The sequence below is a fragment of the Canis lupus genome (assembly GCF_048164855.1).
Source record: "Canis lupus baileyi chromosome X unlocalized genomic scaffold, mCanLup2.hap1 SUPER_X_unloc_3, whole genome shotgun sequence".
In the NCBI taxonomy this organism is placed as follows: Eukaryota; Metazoa; Chordata; class Mammalia; order Carnivora; family Canidae; genus Canis; species Canis lupus.
This window is the reverse complement of record NW_027326465.1, coordinates 113,890-135,055: the sequence shown is the minus strand read 5'-3', so window position 1 is coordinate 135,055 and position 21,166 is coordinate 113,890. Positions and strand designations below refer to the sequence as shown.

At 43.1% G+C, this 21,166-nt stretch overlaps 1 protein-coding gene and 1 pseudogene across 4 annotated transcripts in view; one reads left to right on the top strand and one right to left on the bottom strand.

Moving 5' to 3' along the window:
• The first annotated feature begins 7,522 nt into the window (after positions 1-7,522).
• On the top strand, positions 7,523-8,426 carry LOC140629694 (galectin-3 pseudogene; annotated as a pseudogene).
• A 2,200-nt stretch (positions 8,427-10,626) lies between these two features.
• LOC140629690 (synaptonemal complex protein 3-like) overlaps positions 10,627-21,166 on the bottom strand; it is a 96,167-nt gene continuing 85,627 nt past the window's right edge. For 3 of the 4 annotated variants that reach the window (XM_072819249.1, XM_072819247.1, XM_072819246.1), the window contains exons 2-9: positions 20,685-20,870; positions 19,880-19,949; positions 19,689-19,723; positions 17,672-17,789; positions 16,714-16,813; positions 15,095-15,193; positions 11,222-11,326; positions 10,627-11,089 (exon numbers count right to left, since the gene is read on the bottom strand). In XM_072819249.1, the coding sequence (XP_072675350.1) occupies positions 11,036-11,089; positions 11,222-11,326; positions 15,095-15,193; positions 16,714-16,813; positions 17,672-17,789; positions 19,689-19,723; positions 19,880-19,949; positions 20,685-20,870 (767 nt within the window). In that variant the 3' untranslated portion in view covers positions 10,627-11,035. The remainder of the gene's footprint in view (positions 11,090-11,221; positions 11,327-15,094; positions 15,194-16,713; positions 16,814-17,671; positions 17,790-19,688; positions 19,724-19,879; positions 19,950-20,684; positions 20,871-21,166) is intronic. The other variant, XM_072819248.1, reaches the window with a different exon arrangement.

Genomic DNA, 21,166 nt, shown 5'->3' with positions numbered 1-21,166 from the left:
TGACGGGATGAGCACTGGGTGTTATTCCATATGTTGGGAAATTGAGCACCAATAAAAAATTAATTTAAATTAAAAAAATGAAAAATATGAAGGAAAATAGGAAGTGTTGGCAGAAATGTGGAGAAATTGGAACCCTCATGCATCACTGGTGGAGCTATAAAATGGACAGCCACCATGTAAAAACAATTTGGTGATTCCTCAATCCATTAAAGATACAACTACCATAGGACTCATCAATTGCATTCCTAAATATACACCCAAAATAACTGAAAAGAAGCATTTAAACAAAGGATATACAAGAATGTTTCTGGAAGCACTATTCACAACAGCCAAAAGATGGAAACAGTGCAAATTTCCACCAAACGATGAATGGATAAGAAATTTGGTATACCCAAACCATGAAATATTACTTCATCAATTAGAAGGAATGAAGTTCTGATATATGCTACAACATGGATAAACTTTAAAGACGATATGTTGAGCCAAAGATGCCAGAGGCAAAAGACCACATGTTATTTGATTCCATTTATATGAAATATCCAGAATAGGCAACTTGCCAGAGACACAAAACATATGAGTGTTTGCCAGATCCTGGGAATTGAGGGAATGGAGAGCTACTGTTTTTTTTTAAGATTTTATTTATTCATGAGAGACAGGGAAAGAGAGAGAGAGAGGCAGAGACCCAGGCAGAGGGAGAAGCAGGCTCCATTCAGGGAGCGTGACATGGGACTCAATCCCGGGTCTCCAGGATCAGACCCTGGACTGAAGGTGGCATTTAGCCACTGAGCCACCCGGGCTGCCCAGAGGCTGACTGCTTAATGGGTAAGGGTTTCCTTCTGGAGTGATGGACATGTTCTGAAGCTAATTAGTGGTGATGGTTGCACAACTTTGTGAATGTACTAAACACTCCTGAATGATTAAGGTGGCAAATGTTATGTCAACTTTACCACAATAAGAAAATAAAGAGAAACAGGAAAAATGTGGAGGAAGATCTTATAGATTAAAAGTGACCTTAAGAGACATCTCTCCCGGGATCCCTGGGTGGCACAGCGGTTTAGGGCCTGCCTTTGGCCCAGGGTGCGATCCTGGAGACCCGGGATCGAATCCCACGTCGGGCTCCCGGTGCATGGAGCCTGCTTCTCCCTCTGCCTGTGTCTCTGCCTCTCTCTCTCTCTCTCTGTGACTATCATAAATAAATAAAAATTAAAAAAGAGACATCTCTCCCCATCTCAGTGTATGGTACTTATTTGGTTTTTGATTCAAATAATCAAACTGTTTTTAAAAACTTTTTTTTTTACTGTTGCTTCCTGTTGCTTAAGGGCTTTGAAGGGTTTTTAACACCATTGAAGAAACTTTATCACCAACTGAATATTTAACAATATAAGAAATATTTGATAGCAGCCAGGGAAAGATGGCGGAGGAGTAGGGTCCCCAAGTCACCTGTCCCCATCAACTTACTTAGATAACTTTCAATCATCCTGAAAGCCTACGGCCTAAGGTTTAAAGAGAGAACAGCTGGAATGCTACAGTGAGAAGAGTTCGCACTTCTATCAAGGTAGGAAGACTGAAATAAATAAATAAATAAATAAATAAATAAATAAATAAACAAACAAACAAACAAGCATCCAGTGCGGTAGGGAGCCCCGAGGAGCCGGGCTAATGCTGCGTGACAAGAGCCTCCCGGACAGGAATGCCCAGTCCCGGAGAAGCAGGAACTTTACCAATCTTTCCAGACAGAAGGCGCTCACAGGGAGCTCGGGCAGGATCCCAGGAGGCACAATGGAGCCCCCAGGTACCCCCTGGTCACTAACAGAGGAAGTGTGCCCATGGGGATAGAGTGCCACACACCTCAGGCCGAGCTCCCTAAAGGGCTGGAGCGCATGCCTGGAGGGGCCCCGGGAGCAGCTCAGGTGGCGGCACAGGCCGCGACTCTGCGTGGAGGGGGCTGCGCAGCCCCAGCAGCATGATTCCAGTGGCGCAGGCCCACAAGGAGCCAGGGGACACAACCCAGGATCCGGCGCTCCCCTTGGGACAGGCAGGGGCCAGGAAGACACAGGATAGCGAGGACGCTCCTGCCGCTGGGTAACCCGAGCCGTGCAGATCAGCGCCCCCCGCTCCCAGAACATCCAGGAGCTGCTGGAGTTACTGATGGAGCTGACTCCAGGGCTGGAGAGCTGACCACCAGCACTGTTGTTGTTCTTCCTGGTGTCACCTTTTCCCTGGGACTGAGCGGGGTCGCCAGGGAGCAGGGTCTCACAGGGCCAACAGCTCCCACTGAGCCATGCACCTGGCAGGGGTCGGGGCAGCTCCCCCAGGTGCACACACGTGAGAATCAGCACAGCAGGCTCCTCCCCCAGAAGACCAGCTGGAAGGACAGGAGAAGAGCAACTTCTTAATCAAGCAGCACTGGAAAGCTCCAGGGGAAGTCGAGGGACTTACAGTGAATAGAATCAGAGGATACCCCTCCTTGGTTTTCTTTGAGGGGGAGGTTGTTTATTTGTTACCCACTTTTTTCTTCTCTCTTTCCTTCCTTTTTCCAGTACAACTTGTTTTAAGCCACTCTGCACTGACTGAGCAAAATGACTAGAAGGAAGAAATCAGCACAAAAGAAAGAATGAGAAACACTACTCTCTCCCACAGAGTTACAGAATTCGGACTACAATTCGATGTCAGAAAGCCAATTCAGAAGCACAATTATGAAGATACTGATGGCTCTGGAAAAAAAATCATAAAGGAATAAAGAGACTTCATGACTGCAGAATTTAGATCTAATCAGGCCAAATTAAAAATCAGTTAAATGAGATGCAATGCAAACTGGAGGTCCTCACCTCGAGGGATAATGAGGTCAAAGAACGAGTGAGTGACATAGTGACATAGAACACCAGTTGATGGGAAGGGAGAAAGCTGAGGAGAAAAGAGAAAAACAATTAAAAATCATGAGGAAAGGTTAAGGGAAATAAATGAGAGCCTCAGAAGGAAAAATCTACATTTAATTGGGGTTCCAGAGGGCACCGAAAAGGACAGAGAAACGGAAAGTGTATTTGAACAAATCATAGCTGAGAACGTCCCTAACGTGGGGAGGGAAATAGGCATTCAGATCCAGGAGATAGATCTCCCCCCAAAAAAATCAGTAAAAACCATTCAACACCCCGACCTTTCATAGTGAAACTTGCAAATTCCAAAGATAAAGAGAAGATCCCTAAAGCAGCAAGAGACAAGAAATCCCTAACCCTTATAGGGAGAAGGAATAGGTTAACAGCAGACCTCTCCACAGAGACCTGGAAGGCCAGAAAGGGCTGGAAGGATATATTCAGGATCCTGAATGAGAAGAACACGCAGCCAAGAATACTCTATCCAGCAAGGCTCTCATTCAGAATAGAAGGAGAGATAATGGGCTTCCAAGATAGGCAGAAACTGAAAGAATATGTGACCACCAAACCAGCTCTGCAAGAAATATTAAGGGGGACACTGTAAAAGAAAGAAGAAGTCCAAGGAAACAATCCACAAAAACAGGGACAGAATAGGTTAATTATGATGACACTAAATTCATATCTTTCAATAGTAACTCTGTATGTGAATAGGCTTAATGATCCCATCAAGAGGTGCAGGCTTTCAGACTGGATAAAAAAGCAAGACCCATCTATTTGCTGTCTACAAGTGACTCATTTTAGACGTAAGGACACCTACAGCCTGAAAATAAAAGGTTGGAGAACCATTTACCATTCAAATGGTCCTCAAAAGAAAGCAGGGGTAGCCATCCTCATATCGGATAAATTAAAGTTTATCCCAAAGACTGTACTAAGAGATGAAGTGGGACACTACATCATACTTCAAGGGTCCATCCACAAAGAGGACCTATCACTCAAGAATATTTATGCCCCTAATGTGGGAGCTGTCAAGTATGTCAGTCAATTAATAACCAAAGTTACAACATACTTAGATACTAATACACTTATCCTGGGAGACTTGAACACGGAGCTCTCTGCAACTGATAGATCTTCTAAGCACAACATCTCCAAAGAAGCAGGAGCTTTAAATGATACACTGGACCAGATGGATTTCACAGATATCTACAGGACGTTACATCCAAACGCAACTGAATACAAATTCTTCTCAAGTGCACATGGAACTTTCTCCAGAATAGACCACATACTGGGTCACAAACCAGGTCTTAACAGATACCAAAAGTTTGGGATTGTGCCCTGTGTATTTTCAGACCATTATGCTTTGAAATTAGAACTAAATCACAAGACAAAGTTTAGAAGGATTTCAAACTTGTGGAGGTTAAGGACCATCCTGCTAAAAGATGAAAGGGTCAACTAGGAAATTAGAGAAGAATTAAAAAGATTCATGGAAACTAATGAGAATGAAGACCCAACCCTTCAAAATCTTTGGGATACAGCAAAAGCAGTCCTGAAGGGGAAATACACCGCAATAGAAGCATCCATCCAAAAACTGGAAAGAACTCAAAAAGAAAAGCTAACCTTGCACCTGAAGGAGCTGGAGAAGGAACAGCAAATCCGACCTTCACCCAGCAGAAGAAGAAAGTTAATAAAGATTCAAGCAGAACTCAATGAAATAGAGACTGGAAGTACTGTGGAAGGGATCAACAAGACCAGGAGTTGGTTCTTTGAAAGAATTAATAAGATAGATAAACCATTAGTCAGCCTTATTAAAAAGAAGAGAGAAAAGACTCAAATTAATAAAATCACGAATGAAAAAGGAGAGATCACCAACAAAACCAAGCAAATACAAATGATTTTGAAAACTTATTATGAGCATCTATACACCAATAAATTAGGCAACCTAGAAGAAAGGACGCATTTCTAGAAAACCACAAACTACCAAAACTGGAACAGGAAGAAATAGAAAACCTGAACCAGCCAATAACCAGGGAGGAAATGGAGACAGCCATCAAAAACCTCGCAAGACACAAAAGCCCAGGGCCAGATCTCTTCCCTGGGGAATTCTATCAAACGTTTATAGAAGAAACAATACCTATTCTATTAAAGCTGTTCGGAAAGATAGAAAGAGATGGAGTACTTCCAACCTCTTCCTATGAGGCCAGCATCACCTTAATTCCAAAACCAGACAAAGACCCCACCAAAAAGGAGAATTATAGACCAATATTCCTGATGAACACAGATGCAAAAATTCTCAACAAGATACTGGCCTATAGGATCCAACAGTACATTAAGACGATTATTCACCATTTCTAAGTGGGATGTATCCCCGGGACGCAAGGCTGGTTCAGCACTCGTAAAGCAATCAATGTGATTGATCATATCAGCAAGAGAAAAAACAAGAACCATAGGATCCTTTAAATAGATGCAGAGAAAGCATTGGACAAAATACAGCGTCTGTTCCTGATCAAAACTCTTCAGAGTGTAGGGATAGAGGGAACATTCCTCAGCATCTTAAAAGCCATCTACGAAAAGCCAACAGCAAATATCATTCTCATAGGTGAAACACAGGGAACCTTTCCCCTCAGATCGGGAATAAGACAGCGATGTACACTCTCAACACTGCTATTCAACATAGTACTAGAAGTCCTAGCCTCAGCAATCAGGCAACAAAAAGAAATAAAAGGCATTCAAATGGGCAACGAAGAAGTCAAACTCTCCCTCTTTGCAGATGACATGCTACGGGCCATAGAATACCCAAAAGCCTCCACCCCAAGATTGCTAGAACTCATACAGCACTTCGGCAATGTGGCAGGTTACAAAATCAATGCCCAGAAGTCAGTGGCATTTCTATACACTAACAAAGAGACTGAAAAAAGAGAAATTAAGGAGTCAATCCCATTTACAATTGCACCCAAAAGCATAAGATATAGGAATAAACCTAACCAAAGTGGTAAAGGACCTATACCCTACAAACTACAGAACACTTCTGAAAGAAATGGAGGAAGACACAAAGAGATGGAAAAACATTTCTTGCTAATGGATCGGAAGGATTAATATTGTGAAAATGTCAATGTTCCCCAGGGCAATGTACACATTTAACGCAATCCCTATCAAAATACCATGGAATTTCTTCAGAGAGTTGGAACAAATCATCTTAAGGTTTGTGTGGAATCACAAAAGACCCCGAATAGCCAAGGGAATATTCAAAAAGAAAACCATAGCTGGGGGCATCACAATGCCAGATTTCAGGTTGTGCTACAAAGCTGTGGTCATCAAGACAGTGTGGTACTGGCACAAAAACAGACACAGAGATCAATGGAACAGAATAGAGAATCCAGAAGTGGACCCTCAACTTTATGGTCAACTAATGTTCGACAAAGGAGGAAAGACTATCCGGTGGAAAAAAGACAGTCTCTTCTGTAAATGGTGCTGGGAAAATTGGACATCCACATGCAGAAGAATGAAACTAGACTATACACAAAGAATGAAACTTGCACCATACACAAAGATAAACTCAAAATGGATGAAAGATCTAAATGTGAGACAAGATTCCATCAAAATCTTAGAGGAGAACGAGGCAACACCCTTTTTGAACTTGGCGACAGTAACTCCTTGCAAGATACATACACGAAGGCAAGAGAAACAAAAGCAAAAATGAACTATTGGGACTTCATCAAGAAAAGACGCTTTTGCACAGCAAAGGATACCGTCAACAAAACTCAAAGACAACCTACAGAATGGGAGAAGATATCTGTAAATGACCTATCACATAAAGGACTAGTTTCCATGATCTATAAAGAACTTATTAAACTCAACAGCAAAGAAATAAACAATCCAATCATGAAGTGGGCAAAAGACATGAACGGAAATCTCACAGAGGAAGACATAGACATGGACAACATGCACATGAGAAAATGCTCCCCGACACTGGCCATGTATACAATGGAATATTACTCAGCTATTAGAAATGACAAATACCCACCATTTGCTTCAACGTGGATGGAACTGGAGGGTATTATGCTGAGTGAAGTAAGCCAGTCGGAGAAGGACAAACATTATATGTTCTCATTCATTTGGGGAATATAAATAATAGTGAAAGGGAATATAAGGGAAGGGGGAAGAAATGTGTGGGAAATATCAGAAAGGGAGACAGAACGTAAAGACTGCTAACTCTGGGAAACGAACTAGGGGTGGTGGAAGGGGAGGAGGGCGGGGGGTGGGAGTGAATGGGTGACGGGCACTGGGGGTTATTCTGTATGTTAGTAAATTGAACACCAATAAAAAATAAATTAAAAAAAAAAACCACAATGAGATCCCACCTCACACAAGTGAGAATGGGGAAAATTAACAAGGCAGGAAACAACACATGTTGGAGAGGATGTGGAGAAAGGGGAACCCTCTTGCACTGTTGATGGGAATGTGAACTGGTGCAGCCACTCTGCAAAACTGTGTTCAGGTTCCTCAAAGTGGTCAAAATAGAACTACCCTACGACCCAGCAATTGCACTGATGGGGATTTACCCTAAAGATGCAGATGCAGTGAAACGCCGGGACACCTGCACCCCAATGTTTATAGCAGCAGGTTCCACAGTAGCCAAACCGTGAAAGGAACCTCGATGTCCATAGAAAGATGAATGGAGGGATCACGCCGCCTCCCCGAACCCGTCCCCGAAGCCGTCCCGGAAGCCGTCCCTGCAGCGAGCGATTGAGCGAGCCCCAAGGCGTGGGGAAAATGGTAGACAGTTTTTCACTTAATGATGCTTTATCTGGGTCTAGAAACCCAAATCCTCAAGGATGGCCTGGTCCATGGGGAAACCAGCCTGCTGGAGCAGGGGGATACTCAGGGGCCTCTTATCCTGGTGCCTACCCTGGCCAGGCACCTCCCGGCGGCTACCCTGGCCCCACAGCACCTGCTTATCCTGGCCCAACAGCACCAGGAGCCCAACCTGGGCAACCGAGTGGACCTGGGGCCTACCCGCCTCCTGGACAACCAAGCGCTTCGGGAACCTACCCTGCTGCTGGTCCCTTTGGCATCCCTACTGGACCACTGACTGTGCCTTATGACCTGCCTTTGCCTGGAGGAGTCAAGCCTCGCATGCTGATAACAATTCTGGGCACAGTAAGGCCCAGTGAAAACAGACTTGCTTTAGATTTCAAGAGAGGGAATGATGTTGCCTTCCACTTTAACCCACGCTTCAATGAAGACAAGAGAGTCATTGTTTGCAATACCAAGCTGGATAATATCTGGGGAAAGGAAGAAAGGCAGGCGGCTTTCCCATTTGAAAATGGTAAACCATTCAAAATACAAGTGCTGGTTGATTCTGACCACTTCAAGGTTGCGGTCAGTGATGTCCATTTGTTGCAGTACAATCATCGTCTGAAAAATCTCCCAGAAATCAGCAAATTGGGTATTTCTGATGACATAGATCTCACCAGCTTCATATGCTATGATATAATCTTAAAGGAGAAGATTTTAAAAAAAGAGAGAAATCGAATATTCATTTAAACTTACACATGTAGACTTCATGTTTCAACTGAAAAATTTTACCTTTATTCATCACTATCCTTCTTGTAAATCATCCATTTAATAAACATTCTAAGAGTTAAAACAAAGAAAGATGAATGGATAAAGATGCTGTGGTCTGTGTACACAATGGAATATTACTCAGCCATTAGAAATGACAACTACCCGCCGTTTGCTTTGACGTGGATGGAACTGCCGGGTATTATGCTGAGTGAAATAAGTCAATCGGAGAAGGACAAACATTATATGGTCTCATTCATTTGGGGACTCTCAAAAAATAGTGAAAGGGAATAAAGGGGAAAGGAGAGAAAAAGAGTGGGAAATATCAAAAAGGGAGACAGAGCATTAGAGACTCCTAACTCTGGGAAACGACCTGGGCGGGGTGGAAGGGGAGGTGGGAGAGGGGTGGGGATGACTGGGTGATGGGCACTGAGGGGGGCACTTGATGGGATGAGCACCGGGTGTTATTCTGTATGTTGGCAAATTGAAACCAATAAAAATAAATTTACATATAAAAAATTAAAAAAATAAAAAAACAATAAAATATTTTTAATTAAAAAAAGAATGGGGATCCCTGGGTGGCGCAGCAGTTTGGCGCCTGCCTTTGGCCCAGGGCGCGATCCTGGAGACCCGGGATCGAGTCCCACGTTGGGCTCCCGATGCATGGAGCCTGCTTCTCCCTCTGCCTGTGTCTCTGCCTCTCTCTCTCTCTCTCTCTCTCTCTCTGTGTGACTATCATAAATAAATAAAAATTTTTTAAAAAAAGAATGTATTTACTCATTTGAGGTTGTCAGGGGATGAAATAAATGTCAACTGTTTCATCACTAAGTACACTATGTACTGAGTATTGCCTCTCCATGCTCACATAAAACCAGATGTCTTGGTATCAATACGAGAACTTTCATGGGGACCTTTGGAGTACTTTATTTTTGCCTCTATAGCTACTGGAAAACTTCCCAAATGAGGACCTTCTTAGATGTTTGGAACAGAACTTCAGACACATATACCAACACATGATTTGGCTTAAAAGGAAACTTCTTTACGAACATGTGAAATTGGGCAATTAATTTCTCCCTGTAATGTCAAAGATTGGATAGCGGTGGAGGACTCATTTGTTCCTGTATACATTACTGCAGTTAGAAAAAGATATTCTGTAAGGGCTTATGTTTGAAAACTTGCAAAACCTTAAAAAAAAAGAAGGTTGGTATACAGGGTTCAGAATTGACAGTAAAAAACAAAACAAAAACAACCCACGACACCATGCGGAAAGACTGGAGAAAATCATTCCTCTCCTCCAAATGGGATTGTTTTGTTTTGAATGATTCATGGGAGGAATTTCAGTAAGTCAGAAAAATACATTTAAAGGGCTTATTCCAAATATATTCTGAAACAATGCCATGTTTATTAAATAACGTGCCCAAATGAAGATGGTGTTATGTTATCAAATGTTAAAGAAAAAAGGCCGGTACAAAAAGAGAGGTATAAGAATCAATTATTCAAGTTCTTAGCTCTCAAATATCAAATCAGTGTTCCATATACTCAACGAATATTAAACTTGAAAACGAAGCACTGTATGTGATTTATCTTTAAAGACAGATGTGAGGGGATCCCTGGGTGGCTCAGAGGTTTAGCGCCTGCCTTCTGCGCAGGACATGGTCCTGGGCACCCGGGATGGAGTACCACGTCAGGCTCCATGCATGGAGCCAGTTTCTCCCTCTACCTGTGTCTCTGCATGAATCAATCTGTCTCTCTCTCTCTCTCTCTCTCTCTCTCTCTCTCCCTCTGCTAAATAAATAAATAAATAAATAAATAAATAAATAAATAAAATGCTTTAAAAAAACAGATGTGAAATGCATAAGCCCTAAGTAATTAAGTACATGCGCATATTAGTGAAATATGTTCGATAAATGCTAAGGGCAGGTGTCATTTAATAGTGAACCAACACCAATTAAATGACATTTTGGTGTGCTTGTGGAAATGACACATTCACAAACCCATGTCTCAGCACTGATATTTATATACGTAGTTCTTTTCTCCCAGCGATTGTAGGCAGTTTAATGGATTTTAAAACACAATCTTATGTTTGCTTGCAATCCTTTTTATAAGGCAGTAGAGTACGTTTTCTTCTGAAACCATATTGGTATTGGAATTGGCTCAGTAAACTAATGAGTAAATATAAGCGGGTGCACGGATAAGACAGATTTTATATTCTTTAATTTTTTCCCTTTAGGCAAAGCAAAGGAGCCTTCTTTCTGTACTTGTGGTTTGAGCCTTTTGGGGATAATACAGATCCACTGAGGGAAAGCTTAAAATTAAATCATCCTTACTGCTAACAGCTAATTGACAGTGTTAAGTACAAAAAGTCTTCATTACTAACAAAGGGTTGAAAGCTTAATACGTATATAATTGTGGAACTGCTGCTCCTCACACAGCTTTTTAGGGTCGGGGTTTTAACAAGAAAAGATTCTTGCACTTAGCAAGCAAGCTATGATAAACAAGACGTACCAATTTCAACTACAATCTTTAAACTACTACAGTGTGGTTCAGTGCAGCTAATGTCATACTTAATAAAACGTAGCTTCCCGTTCTTTCGTTCTCCAAAGTCGTCAGAACAACAGGGAATGAAGAGACTTCCGAACCATTGCCAGCTCTTGCTGCTGCTGTTTCAAGGAAGGAAATATTGGACATTCACCCGTTATTCAGGTAACTGTCATATACATTTTCGCAAACCAAATACCCCAATGCTCACATCCCTCCTTGGGTCTTAATATTAAAGAACTACTACTACTTACAGCTTCCCTCATAATTTTGTTTTGCAACTTGGTGATTTCTTCCCTGACTTCACTTTGTTCATCAGTAAGAAAATGTTCATGGTCCTTGTCCAAAGCCTGTGATCTCTAAAACAAGAAGCCTAGTTCAGGTATAAAGCGCCACTTTTCATCTCATGCTGCAAACATGTAAAATCAAATTTCAGGGAGCGCCTGGGTGGCTTAGTAGGTTAAGAGTCTGCCTTCAACTCAGGTCTTGATTTCAGGGTCCTGGGATTGACCCCGTGTCAGGCTCTCTGCTCAGCGGGGAGTCTCCTTCTCCCTCCCCCTCCGCTTCTCCCCCTGCATGTGCCCTCTCTCAAATAAATACATATATTTTTTTTAAATTCAGTTAGATTTCAAAGGTAACAACCCTTAATATTCAAGGGATGCTCATTAATTTTTCCAAACAAAACACTGTACCTGATACATGGAGATCGGAATGCCCACTTAAGAAATTTTTACAATGTTGGGTTTGAGTCAAATATTATTATTATAGAGGCACAACAGTAGTACACTTGGCTCCAAACAATGCGTTAATAGACAGTTAAGGTCAAGGTGGTGGAAAAACAGATAAAGACTGAACTGGAGAGTATTATGCTGAGTGAAAGTCAATCGGAGAAGGACAAACATTATATGGTCTCATTGATTTGGGGAAATATAAATAATAGTGAAAGGGAATAGAGGGGAAGGGAGAAGAAATGGGTAGGAAATAGCAGAAAGGGAGACAGAACATGGAAGACTCCTAACTCTGGGAAATGAACTAGGGTTGGTGGAAGGGGAGGAGGGCAGGGGGTGGGAGTGACTGGGTGGCGGGCACTGAGGGGGGCACTTGTTGGGATGAGCACTGCATGTTATTCTGTATGTTGGCAAGTTGAACACCAATAAAAAATAAATTTATTATTAAAAAAATAAAGACATTTCTTATCCTGGAAAAAAAGAAAAGACTGACCGTCCCACGGAATGATAATCCATAAACTTAAAACACTCTAAGGAACTTCCTAAACATCACGGAACCCTGCACTTATAATGACTAATAATCAATCTAACAGATTCCATTGGAGGGAATGAAATGATCTGTAACACGGCCTCTTAAGTCATGAAAAACAAACATGGTCTAATCTTTACTGTTCACTTAATGAGTCGCGATCTAGTGCATCCTGCGTAAAAGGTACCGTTAGGTGCCGTGGACTAATTTGAAAATGAATGTCTCCTGCACCCTGATTTTTTTTTTTATGATAGTCACAGAGAGAGAGAGGCAGAGACATAGGCAGAGGTAGAAGCAGGCTCCATGCACCGGGAGCCCGATGTGGGATTTGATCCCGGGTCTCCAGGATCGCGCCCTAGGCCAAAGGCAGGCACCAAACCGCTGCACCACCCAGTGATCCCCTGCACCCCGATTTCTATAGCAGCAATGTCCACAATAGCCAAACTGTGGAAAGAGCCTCGATGTCCACAGAAAGATGAATGGATAAAGAAGATGTGGTTTATGTATACAATGGAATACTACTCAGCCATTAGAAATGACAAATACCCATCATTTGCTTTGACGTGGATGGAACTGGAGGGTATTATGCTGAGTGAAATAAGTCAATCGGAGAAGGACAAACATTATATGGTCTCATTCATTTGGGGAATATAAAAAATAGTGAAAGGGAATAAAGGAGGAAAGGAGAGAAAATGAGTGGGAAATATCAGAAAGGGAGACAGAGCATGAGAGACTGCTAACTCTGGGAAACGAACTAGGGGTGGTGGAAGGGGAGGTGGGCGGGGGGTGGGGGTGACTGGGTGACGGGCACTGAGGGGGGCACTTGATGGGATGAGCACTGGGTGTTATTCTATATGTTGGCAAATTGAACACCAATAAAAAATAAACGCATATATAAAAAAAGAAAATGAATGCACGGTCTCTTCCTCCCTTATTCCAGGGAGAATAAAAAACACGTAAATTAAAAACCACACAAAAACTTTGTAACGATTAAGGAAATACCCCTTGCCATGACTGTGTGCTGGAAGATAAGATTGACTCTGAGTTAGTTGGCGAAAGAATAGGATTTCAGTAGGTAAAGGGAAGAAGGAATTTAAAGTATTCCAGAAACAAGGAAGTAAAGGTGAGTTAGTTCAGGGAAAGCAACCAATCTGGAGGAGTGGGAGGAAAGGAGGAATGTCGACATAAAACCAGGGAGTTCTGTTACTGGGCAGGGGCAGACGCTGAATACCTGAGGTTTTAACATGAGAGGCTAATGACAGGTTTTCAGGTGGGAAGATCATGTTGCAGAACTGTTAAGGATGGACTGGAGAAGAGAGCACTCAGGTAAGCGTTTAATCGGAGGAGCAAGGAATGGTGAGATCCCGAACTAGGGCAGTAGCAGTGGGAATTCAAAGATACAGTTGCAGAAAGGTTGCAAAGAAAGGTACAGATCAAGAGGTAAATGGCGCACAGGGCACACAAACACACACGCACACACAGACACACACACACAGCGCCCATAGGCACACCAAGAAAAAAGAAGGGGAATGTGCAGGATTCCATCACTTCCTAAAGAAGTATATCTCTGCCTGAAGAAGAGGTATGTGTCACTGAGGACAATCTGCTGATGTGCAAATATCACACCAGATCATTCTCAATTCACAAACGGTTAGTCTTCCTCTGGCCTTTTCATTATGATATACATTCTCTTAGACCTTTCCTTATGATATTTTTAAACTTTTTAAAAATTTTGCTTATTTATTCATGAGAGAAAGGGAGAGAGAGAGAGAGAGGCACAGACACAGGCAAAGGGAGAAGCAGGCTCCATGCAGGGAGTCCAACGCGGGACTTGATCCTGGGACTCCAAGAACACGCCCCGCACCAAAGGCAGGCTCTAAATCGCTGAGCTACCCAGGGATCCCTTAAGTCTGTGTATAAAGTCACTATTCCTCTAGTATTCCAAAAGCAAATGTGCCACAAAATACTCATGTAACACATTTGAATATAAAAATCAGGATCCATCAATTACAACTGCCTACTCGTATTTAACAGAAACCATCAATACAAGGAAAAGACACGTAGAAGTGATTCATAGAATTCCTAGTTTTCACTATATGTTTATTGCTGATCTCAAAACTGATGATCGAACCAAAAAATCATGCTCAAAGTGTTAATAGAGTACCAGTATTCTTCACGATACGTGTATTTCTAGGTAAAAGTCCCACGTTGCCATTCCCTGTTTTAAACGACTCCCATCTGGTACACTTAGGATATTTTTTTTTTAGTATTTCTGTATTTTTTTCCTTTTTACAGTCAAGATCTTTAAATCTTCAACATTGTGGGAAAAAAGTTCAAGATCTCAATATCATACATAATCTAATTTACAAAAATAAGAGTTAAATGTGTGTTGTAATAAATAGTGTGAAATCAAAGCAAAAAATTAAATAAACAACTCCCATAAAAGTATTAAGTAATGCTAAAAATAAGAAAATGCATTTCCCAATTATGCTAAATCCAAAGCAGTGAGGTCCTACTGGAAATTGGTTGAAAATTTAAATGTACAACCTAAATGGTTTTCCACCCACAGACTCAGAAAGAAACTATCTTCTACTTTTATATACATATTATGGTTTTTTTCAAGATTTGTTCATTTATTTGAGACACGCACAGCACACGTGCAAGGGGGCAGAAGGGCAGAGGGAGAGAATCTTCAAGCGGACTCCCTGCTGATAAGGGAGGCCCAGCGGGGCTCCATCCCACAACCCATGGGATCAGGACCCACAACCTGAGCCAAAACCAGGAGTTGGTCGTTCAAGCGACTGAGCCACCCAGGCACCCCTACATCTTGTGTTTTCTAAGAGCGTATTGTGTTGCCAAATACAACAGACCTTTAAGAATTCTTTGTATACGTTTCTTAATTTTTCCAGCCTCTGGTTCTGAACAATTCTAGCTTGTTGCAGAATCTTTTGTTGCTCTTGAAACATACCCTAGGAACATTAAAGGAAAAGGTGACAAAATGTGGGTCATGTTTAGTATTCAGAGAACATAATTACCCATCAGGTTGAAAAGGAAGATTCCTTAAATCGATACCTGTCAGCATTTCCTGTTTTAACAACTTTTGCGACCAAGTTTAGATCATTGTGTTCACCACGCATATACAGAAACAATACACGATGACCCTACCCAGTAGCCATTAAGTGGGAAATTGTCTTCCTCACCGATATTGAAGACATGTATTAATTCTGGACTTCCAAGTCCACAAATGGCCCTTTCAGTAATCTGTTTACCACAAGTAGGCAATAACTCTATACAATAATCCTTCCTAACAGTAGTCACAGAGGAGAGATTCCTTCTTAACAACCTTCAAAACATGTGTTAATTCTTGGTGCTTTCAGGACGCATACAGACGATCCTAGCCTCTCTGTTCCTTGACCTGCTCTCCAACAATAATTCTGTCCTCTTCCCTACTTTAGTCACTTACGTAGTCAGACCCAGGATTCCCAATAACTGCAACATCTACATAAGATTAATTAGAGCAAAGACTTGCATAGCAGCTCTGTGACAGGTACTGTTCGGAACCATTTCAAATAGACTTATTACATACGATCTCATTCAACCCTCAAAACAACTCTAAGAGGCAGATGCTCTTACCAGGCCTCCTTTCCTAGCTGAGGAACATGAGTGAGATACAAACAATTTGTCCCTGAGGTCAAAGTACTGGTCAACCAGGATTGGATTAAAAAAAAAAAAAAAAAAAAGCTAAAAAGGTTCCGGGGCCCAGGCTCCTGACCACTGTGCTATGCTGTTTCTCCACCCTGCCCCTCCACCAACATTCTACCTTTACCTCCCTGTTTGTTGTTCTCTCCCTTTCTTACTATGGTTCAGTACTCTTTCAGGATTAATATCCCATTGATCCAAGGAGTCTTCCTTGTCCCCAGTCCCCATTCTCCTAGTCTCTCTTTTCCTCCTTCTTGGCTTAAATTCCATGGTCAATCGTCATACCTCTGCACTTGCGCGTGTACCTTGCCCCCTTTCCACTCTGTCAATCTGTGTGGCCGAACCCCAACCCTGGAGGATCCAGCTCTCTAGCCACTCTGCCACAACCGTGCAGTGTGGTCTCACTTTTAAATTCATGATCACTATGACAGTAACCAAAGCCAGACCCATAATGCTGCTTGGCAATGATATTCCCCTAGTGCATTCGCTGGCCCGCTCTCAGGAAACAATTCCTGGACTTCCTCTCTGCCGCCCAAAGGCAGCGCCTCCTCCACCACTCTAACTCTTAACTGGCGACCTTCCTGTATCACTAAATAGAAGCCATCCAAATAGAATGTTCGGCCTCCCACCACTACCCATCTGGGCTATCTTCTACCCACCCTTACCCATCTGGGCTCACGGACTCTACATTCTCTCCTATGTTTTTGCATGACCTCCTGATACTTGAGACTTTGAAACAGTAAAGAAATCAACAGAATAGATCAATTTTAAAGCCAAGGCTGATACCAACAGCTAGTTTTGCTTCCTGTTCCTGGGCTTTCCTCATGTCGGTATCCCACTCCCATAACAGAGTCAGAAACTGCTGAGAATATTTGAAATGAAGATTCTGCCTGTAAAACATGATAATGAGCACTGTCACACTCCACAAAGAGATGAGAAAATTAACCATATTTTGCAGGAATACTGTAACAGCACAGTATAGTCTCACGGGAAACAGAAAAGGCACACAAACAATTGACTCTTTTTTTTTTTTTACAATTGACTCTTATTTCCAAAAGTATTGTTCCTAAGTGACCAATATAGAAGCCTTCTCACATGCCTTGCCTCCTAAACACTAGCGAGGATTTACCATAAAATCAATTTTCCAGAAAGACTCATTTTATCTAAAAGCAGCTTACTTTTCATTTCTTCTTCCTGAAGAACCTCTACGTTCGGATGCGGTAAGTAGATTCAACAGGACGTTTTATCGAAGATTCCCGAACAGGAATATTTAACTTAAACCGTTCCCCTCTTTGGCACAATAATGATTTTTAAGAAAGAACACTGAATGCAACTTAGCTACAATGTGCAAATTCTTTATGATATAAAGTTAACCTTTTCTACGTGAGGGAATATAGTTAACTTTCACCGGGATAACACTGTAAGACGTTTACCCAAGGTTCGGCTAGTGTAGGTCCAGAATGACTATGAATTAAAAGAAAACTATATAGGAAAAAAACTCCTACAGGAAGAGAACTCAATTGTTCTTTGAAAGGGGGTAGGAAAGGTCACCTTACTGGCTCCTGGAATTACACCCCAATGCTGATAAGGAGTGAGGTTAAGAGAATTTATCCGCTTAGAAAACAATGCAGCAAAATCTCTTTTTCACTGGAAAACTCAATATAATAGCATCTGCCTTCCGTTATTTGCACCAAGGAATACTAAGAAATGATACAAGGGTCCTCGTGGCTTAAAAACAACAACCTCACCTTTGTTCTTGTTGTATTTTCCAACCCTGCTCGATTTTTTCGTTAGTGGTTTTCAGAGAAGCTTTTGCATTTGCTTCAAACATTTTTCTTTTTGCCAGAAGAGCCTGTTTAATGCCAACTGTATAGAACATAGATACTCATTGAAATTTCATGCCGAAAATTATTTGGTTTTCATATATACGATTTGATAGAGGTAAATGTTGCCTCGGCAATAAGCAAAGGTGCTTCAAATCTGTAATGCAGGTATTGCAAATATCTGATCAGTATGTCGTATACCTTTGAAATAATGTCATGTTGTGTGTGCCAATGACGCTCCAAAAAAAAAAATAAATAAAACAAGGAAAATAAAACCTATAACACAGGCGTGGTTTGAAAAAGCCCAGATTTGCTCGCTATTTTCGGTAAAGTCTTTGCAGTACTAGTATCCTGATTCTCATTACTCTAACTGCGGGTTCAGAGATAAGGAAAGGGGGATAATAATCAAACGACATTCCATTCTCAAATGCGTATAAAGAATCCCAAAGATAGACTTTAATGTCCTTGTGATAAGACAGGTAAAAAGCAAACTATTCTGAATTTATAAAATATCCTGCAACTCAGGGGACATGTTTAGATGGATTACCATTAGGATGCATTATATAAAACATCACAAGAGCATTTTCTTAAAAACGACCCCAAAAGGAGAAAAATCATCATATCGCACATTAAAGAATCATTTTTCAAGCGATCTAGTGAGTGATGCTTTTAACTGTGCTTTACTAAAAGAGAGCAAGGCTGTGACTGTAAAAACTCTAACTGGAATAAATGAGTTCAGAAACTCTTTTAAAATATTTTCACGGGGTAGCCCTGGTGGCTCAGTGGTTTAGTGCCGCCTTCAGTCCAGGGCCTGATCCTGGAGACCCGGGATCGAGTCCCATGTCGGGCTCCCTGCATGGAACCTGCTTCTCCCTCTGCCTGTGTCTCTGCCTCTCTCTCTCTCTCTCTCTCTCACCCCTCTCTCTGTGTCTATCATGAATAAATAAATAAAATCTTTAAAAATAATAATAATAAAAAATAAATAAAATATTTTCACGGAGCTTTTTCCATAGCACTTTTATCCATAAGTGCTGCATTTCACCGAATCTTAATACTTCAAATAAAGCTTTGCAAATCGCATGATTTGACTTTTTGGATCTACAGTCGATAGTTACTTTTCAGCAGTCATGAAGGATCTGCAGTCTGATAAAACTATTTTACACACCCGGAATCCCTCTACAGTAAGAAGTTTATTAGACAGCTCACAAAGCCAGCCCTTTGTCGCCACCAAATAGAGCAAAGCTGTCAAAACATACTTGCTTGTAAGGGCGATCCTTATCGAAGAGCCACAGATTGACTTGGGACTCTTTGCTAAGTGTCCCGTCCTGTAGTGCAGATGGTGTGACTGACCTCTGACCAAACAACAAAAAGCTTAGGAGTCTGGATATGACATTTCTCTGCAGCTACGGGAGTTCTCTAGTTTGCAGCTATACGGTTTATTAATGAGAAATGACGACAAAGAGGGTGCTTTTTTGTTTGTTCTTTTGGTTGGTTTTGTTTGATTGATTGATTTTGGCAGGATTCAGTGTGTGCTGCTACTCCAAAGAACAGAGCACTGGAAAGTAATGAAAAGTAACTAAATTAAGAAAAATTAAATTTGACATAAAAACCTGATATGCCACCTAATCTGTGCACACCAAAGGAGGTACGAAGTTTGCTCCGTCCACTCGCTCGCAGAGTACGTTGACGTACCCGTGCATAAAATAACGGCGTCACTCTTACCTCCTCTTGGTGAGTACCATTTTTACCCTTCCAGATCAACAATGGAAAAGGTCAGCACAGAAAGTGGCAAAGTTGAATCACACTAAATACTTGTGTAATATCCTACATATGAGAACAAGGCATGAAAATCAGTCTTGCAGGCCACTCATTAAGATTTCCACCTGTAAAAGCTGTAGGATCTAAAACTTTCCTCTTCCCTGCGGATATCACTTATGCATACCTCCAAGTCCTTGCAGCATCTCCTGTATTTCGTTTCTGTGAAGAAGTTACAGCAAACATTACCGAGGAGACGTAAACCCAGGTCGTATTTGTTTTGGAAGAAATGTCTCATTCTAGGATTTTACAGAGAACAACGGGCAGGCAAGCCGAGTTGACTTGATGTGGCAAGGGAAAATACTGTAAACACGTTACCCCACGTCTTCCTCACGCGGTCCGGGAGAAGACCTCTTTCGCCCATGTTTATCGGCTACTGGATTGTTTCCTGCGTTGAAATAAAAGTGGAGAACATTTTTTTTAATAACACATTTATTTTTTATTGGTGTTCAATTTGCCAACATACAGAACAACACCCAGTGCTCATCCCGTCAAGTGCCCCCCTCAGTGCCCGCCGCGCAGTCACCCCCAACCCCCGCCCTCCTCCCCTTCCAACACCCCTAGTTCGTTTCCCATAGCTAGGAGTCAGAAAGCATTCTTGAGGGAAGGGTGGCCTTTCGATCAGTTTTCGAGGGGGCAATACCGTCACCGCGTGGGCTGCGGGGCCTCTGGCAAACCAACAGCCTTTCAAGGCAGAGCTAGGAAAGGCTGCGTGTCTGTCTGTGCAAGGGCAGAGGAAAGGAGATCGGGGCCCAGGACCACGCGGCGGCGAAGGTGTTCCGGGCCTTTGGCGCGCTGAAACGGCAGAGAACAGCACCCGGCACGTGGGAGGTATTTGGGAAAGAGGGCCTGCAGGGCGCGGGGTGGGGTCGGGGTGGGGTGGCGGCGCTGCAGAAGAGCTGCGTGCGATCTCCGCCTCTGGAACCCTGGTTTGGGACAGGAGGATCCAGCGGGCAGCCTGCGGCAGGTGAAACTGCGCTGGCGCGCACACACACGTGCGGGGGCGCGCACGCTGGAGGACTGTACTGTTGACCTCGCGGAGGACTCGGAGGCAGAGACCTGCCCCGCGTGCGGTCATCTCCGAGCGAGCGCTGTGTCCGCAAAGGTGTGGGGCAGACGGTACCTTCCGCAGCAGCAGCCTCTGGCCCACTCAGCTCTCTGCTGCCTCCTCCGCCCGAATCACAGGCTGCCATTCTCTGAGGCTCCGCAGGGGCTTTCCTCCCCAGGCGCTTCCTGCCAGCCGGAGGCATCCGCAGAGGTGTCTGTCCTCCCTCCGAGGTGTCTGTGTGTCCTCCGAGTTGTCCCGCACCTTGTGAGCCCGAGCACGCGACCGAGAAATGGGGACACGGTCAGCGAGCGTCGGCAGGCAGGGGGCCTCTGCACAGACCGGGCTGCGCGTGTCCTCGTGTGTCTGGCCGGGCCAGGAGGGAGCAAGGAGGATGCGGCCGGCGCAGCCCTGCCCCCCACCGTCCCCCGCCCCGGGGACGGCGACCCGGGGCACGTCAGCTGCCCCGGGCCATCTGCGTGCCGCGCCCTTCCGCCGCACTCTTGCGCCTACGTTGGGACAGAGGCCGGCCCGGCCCCCGAGGTCCCTCCCCGCAGGGC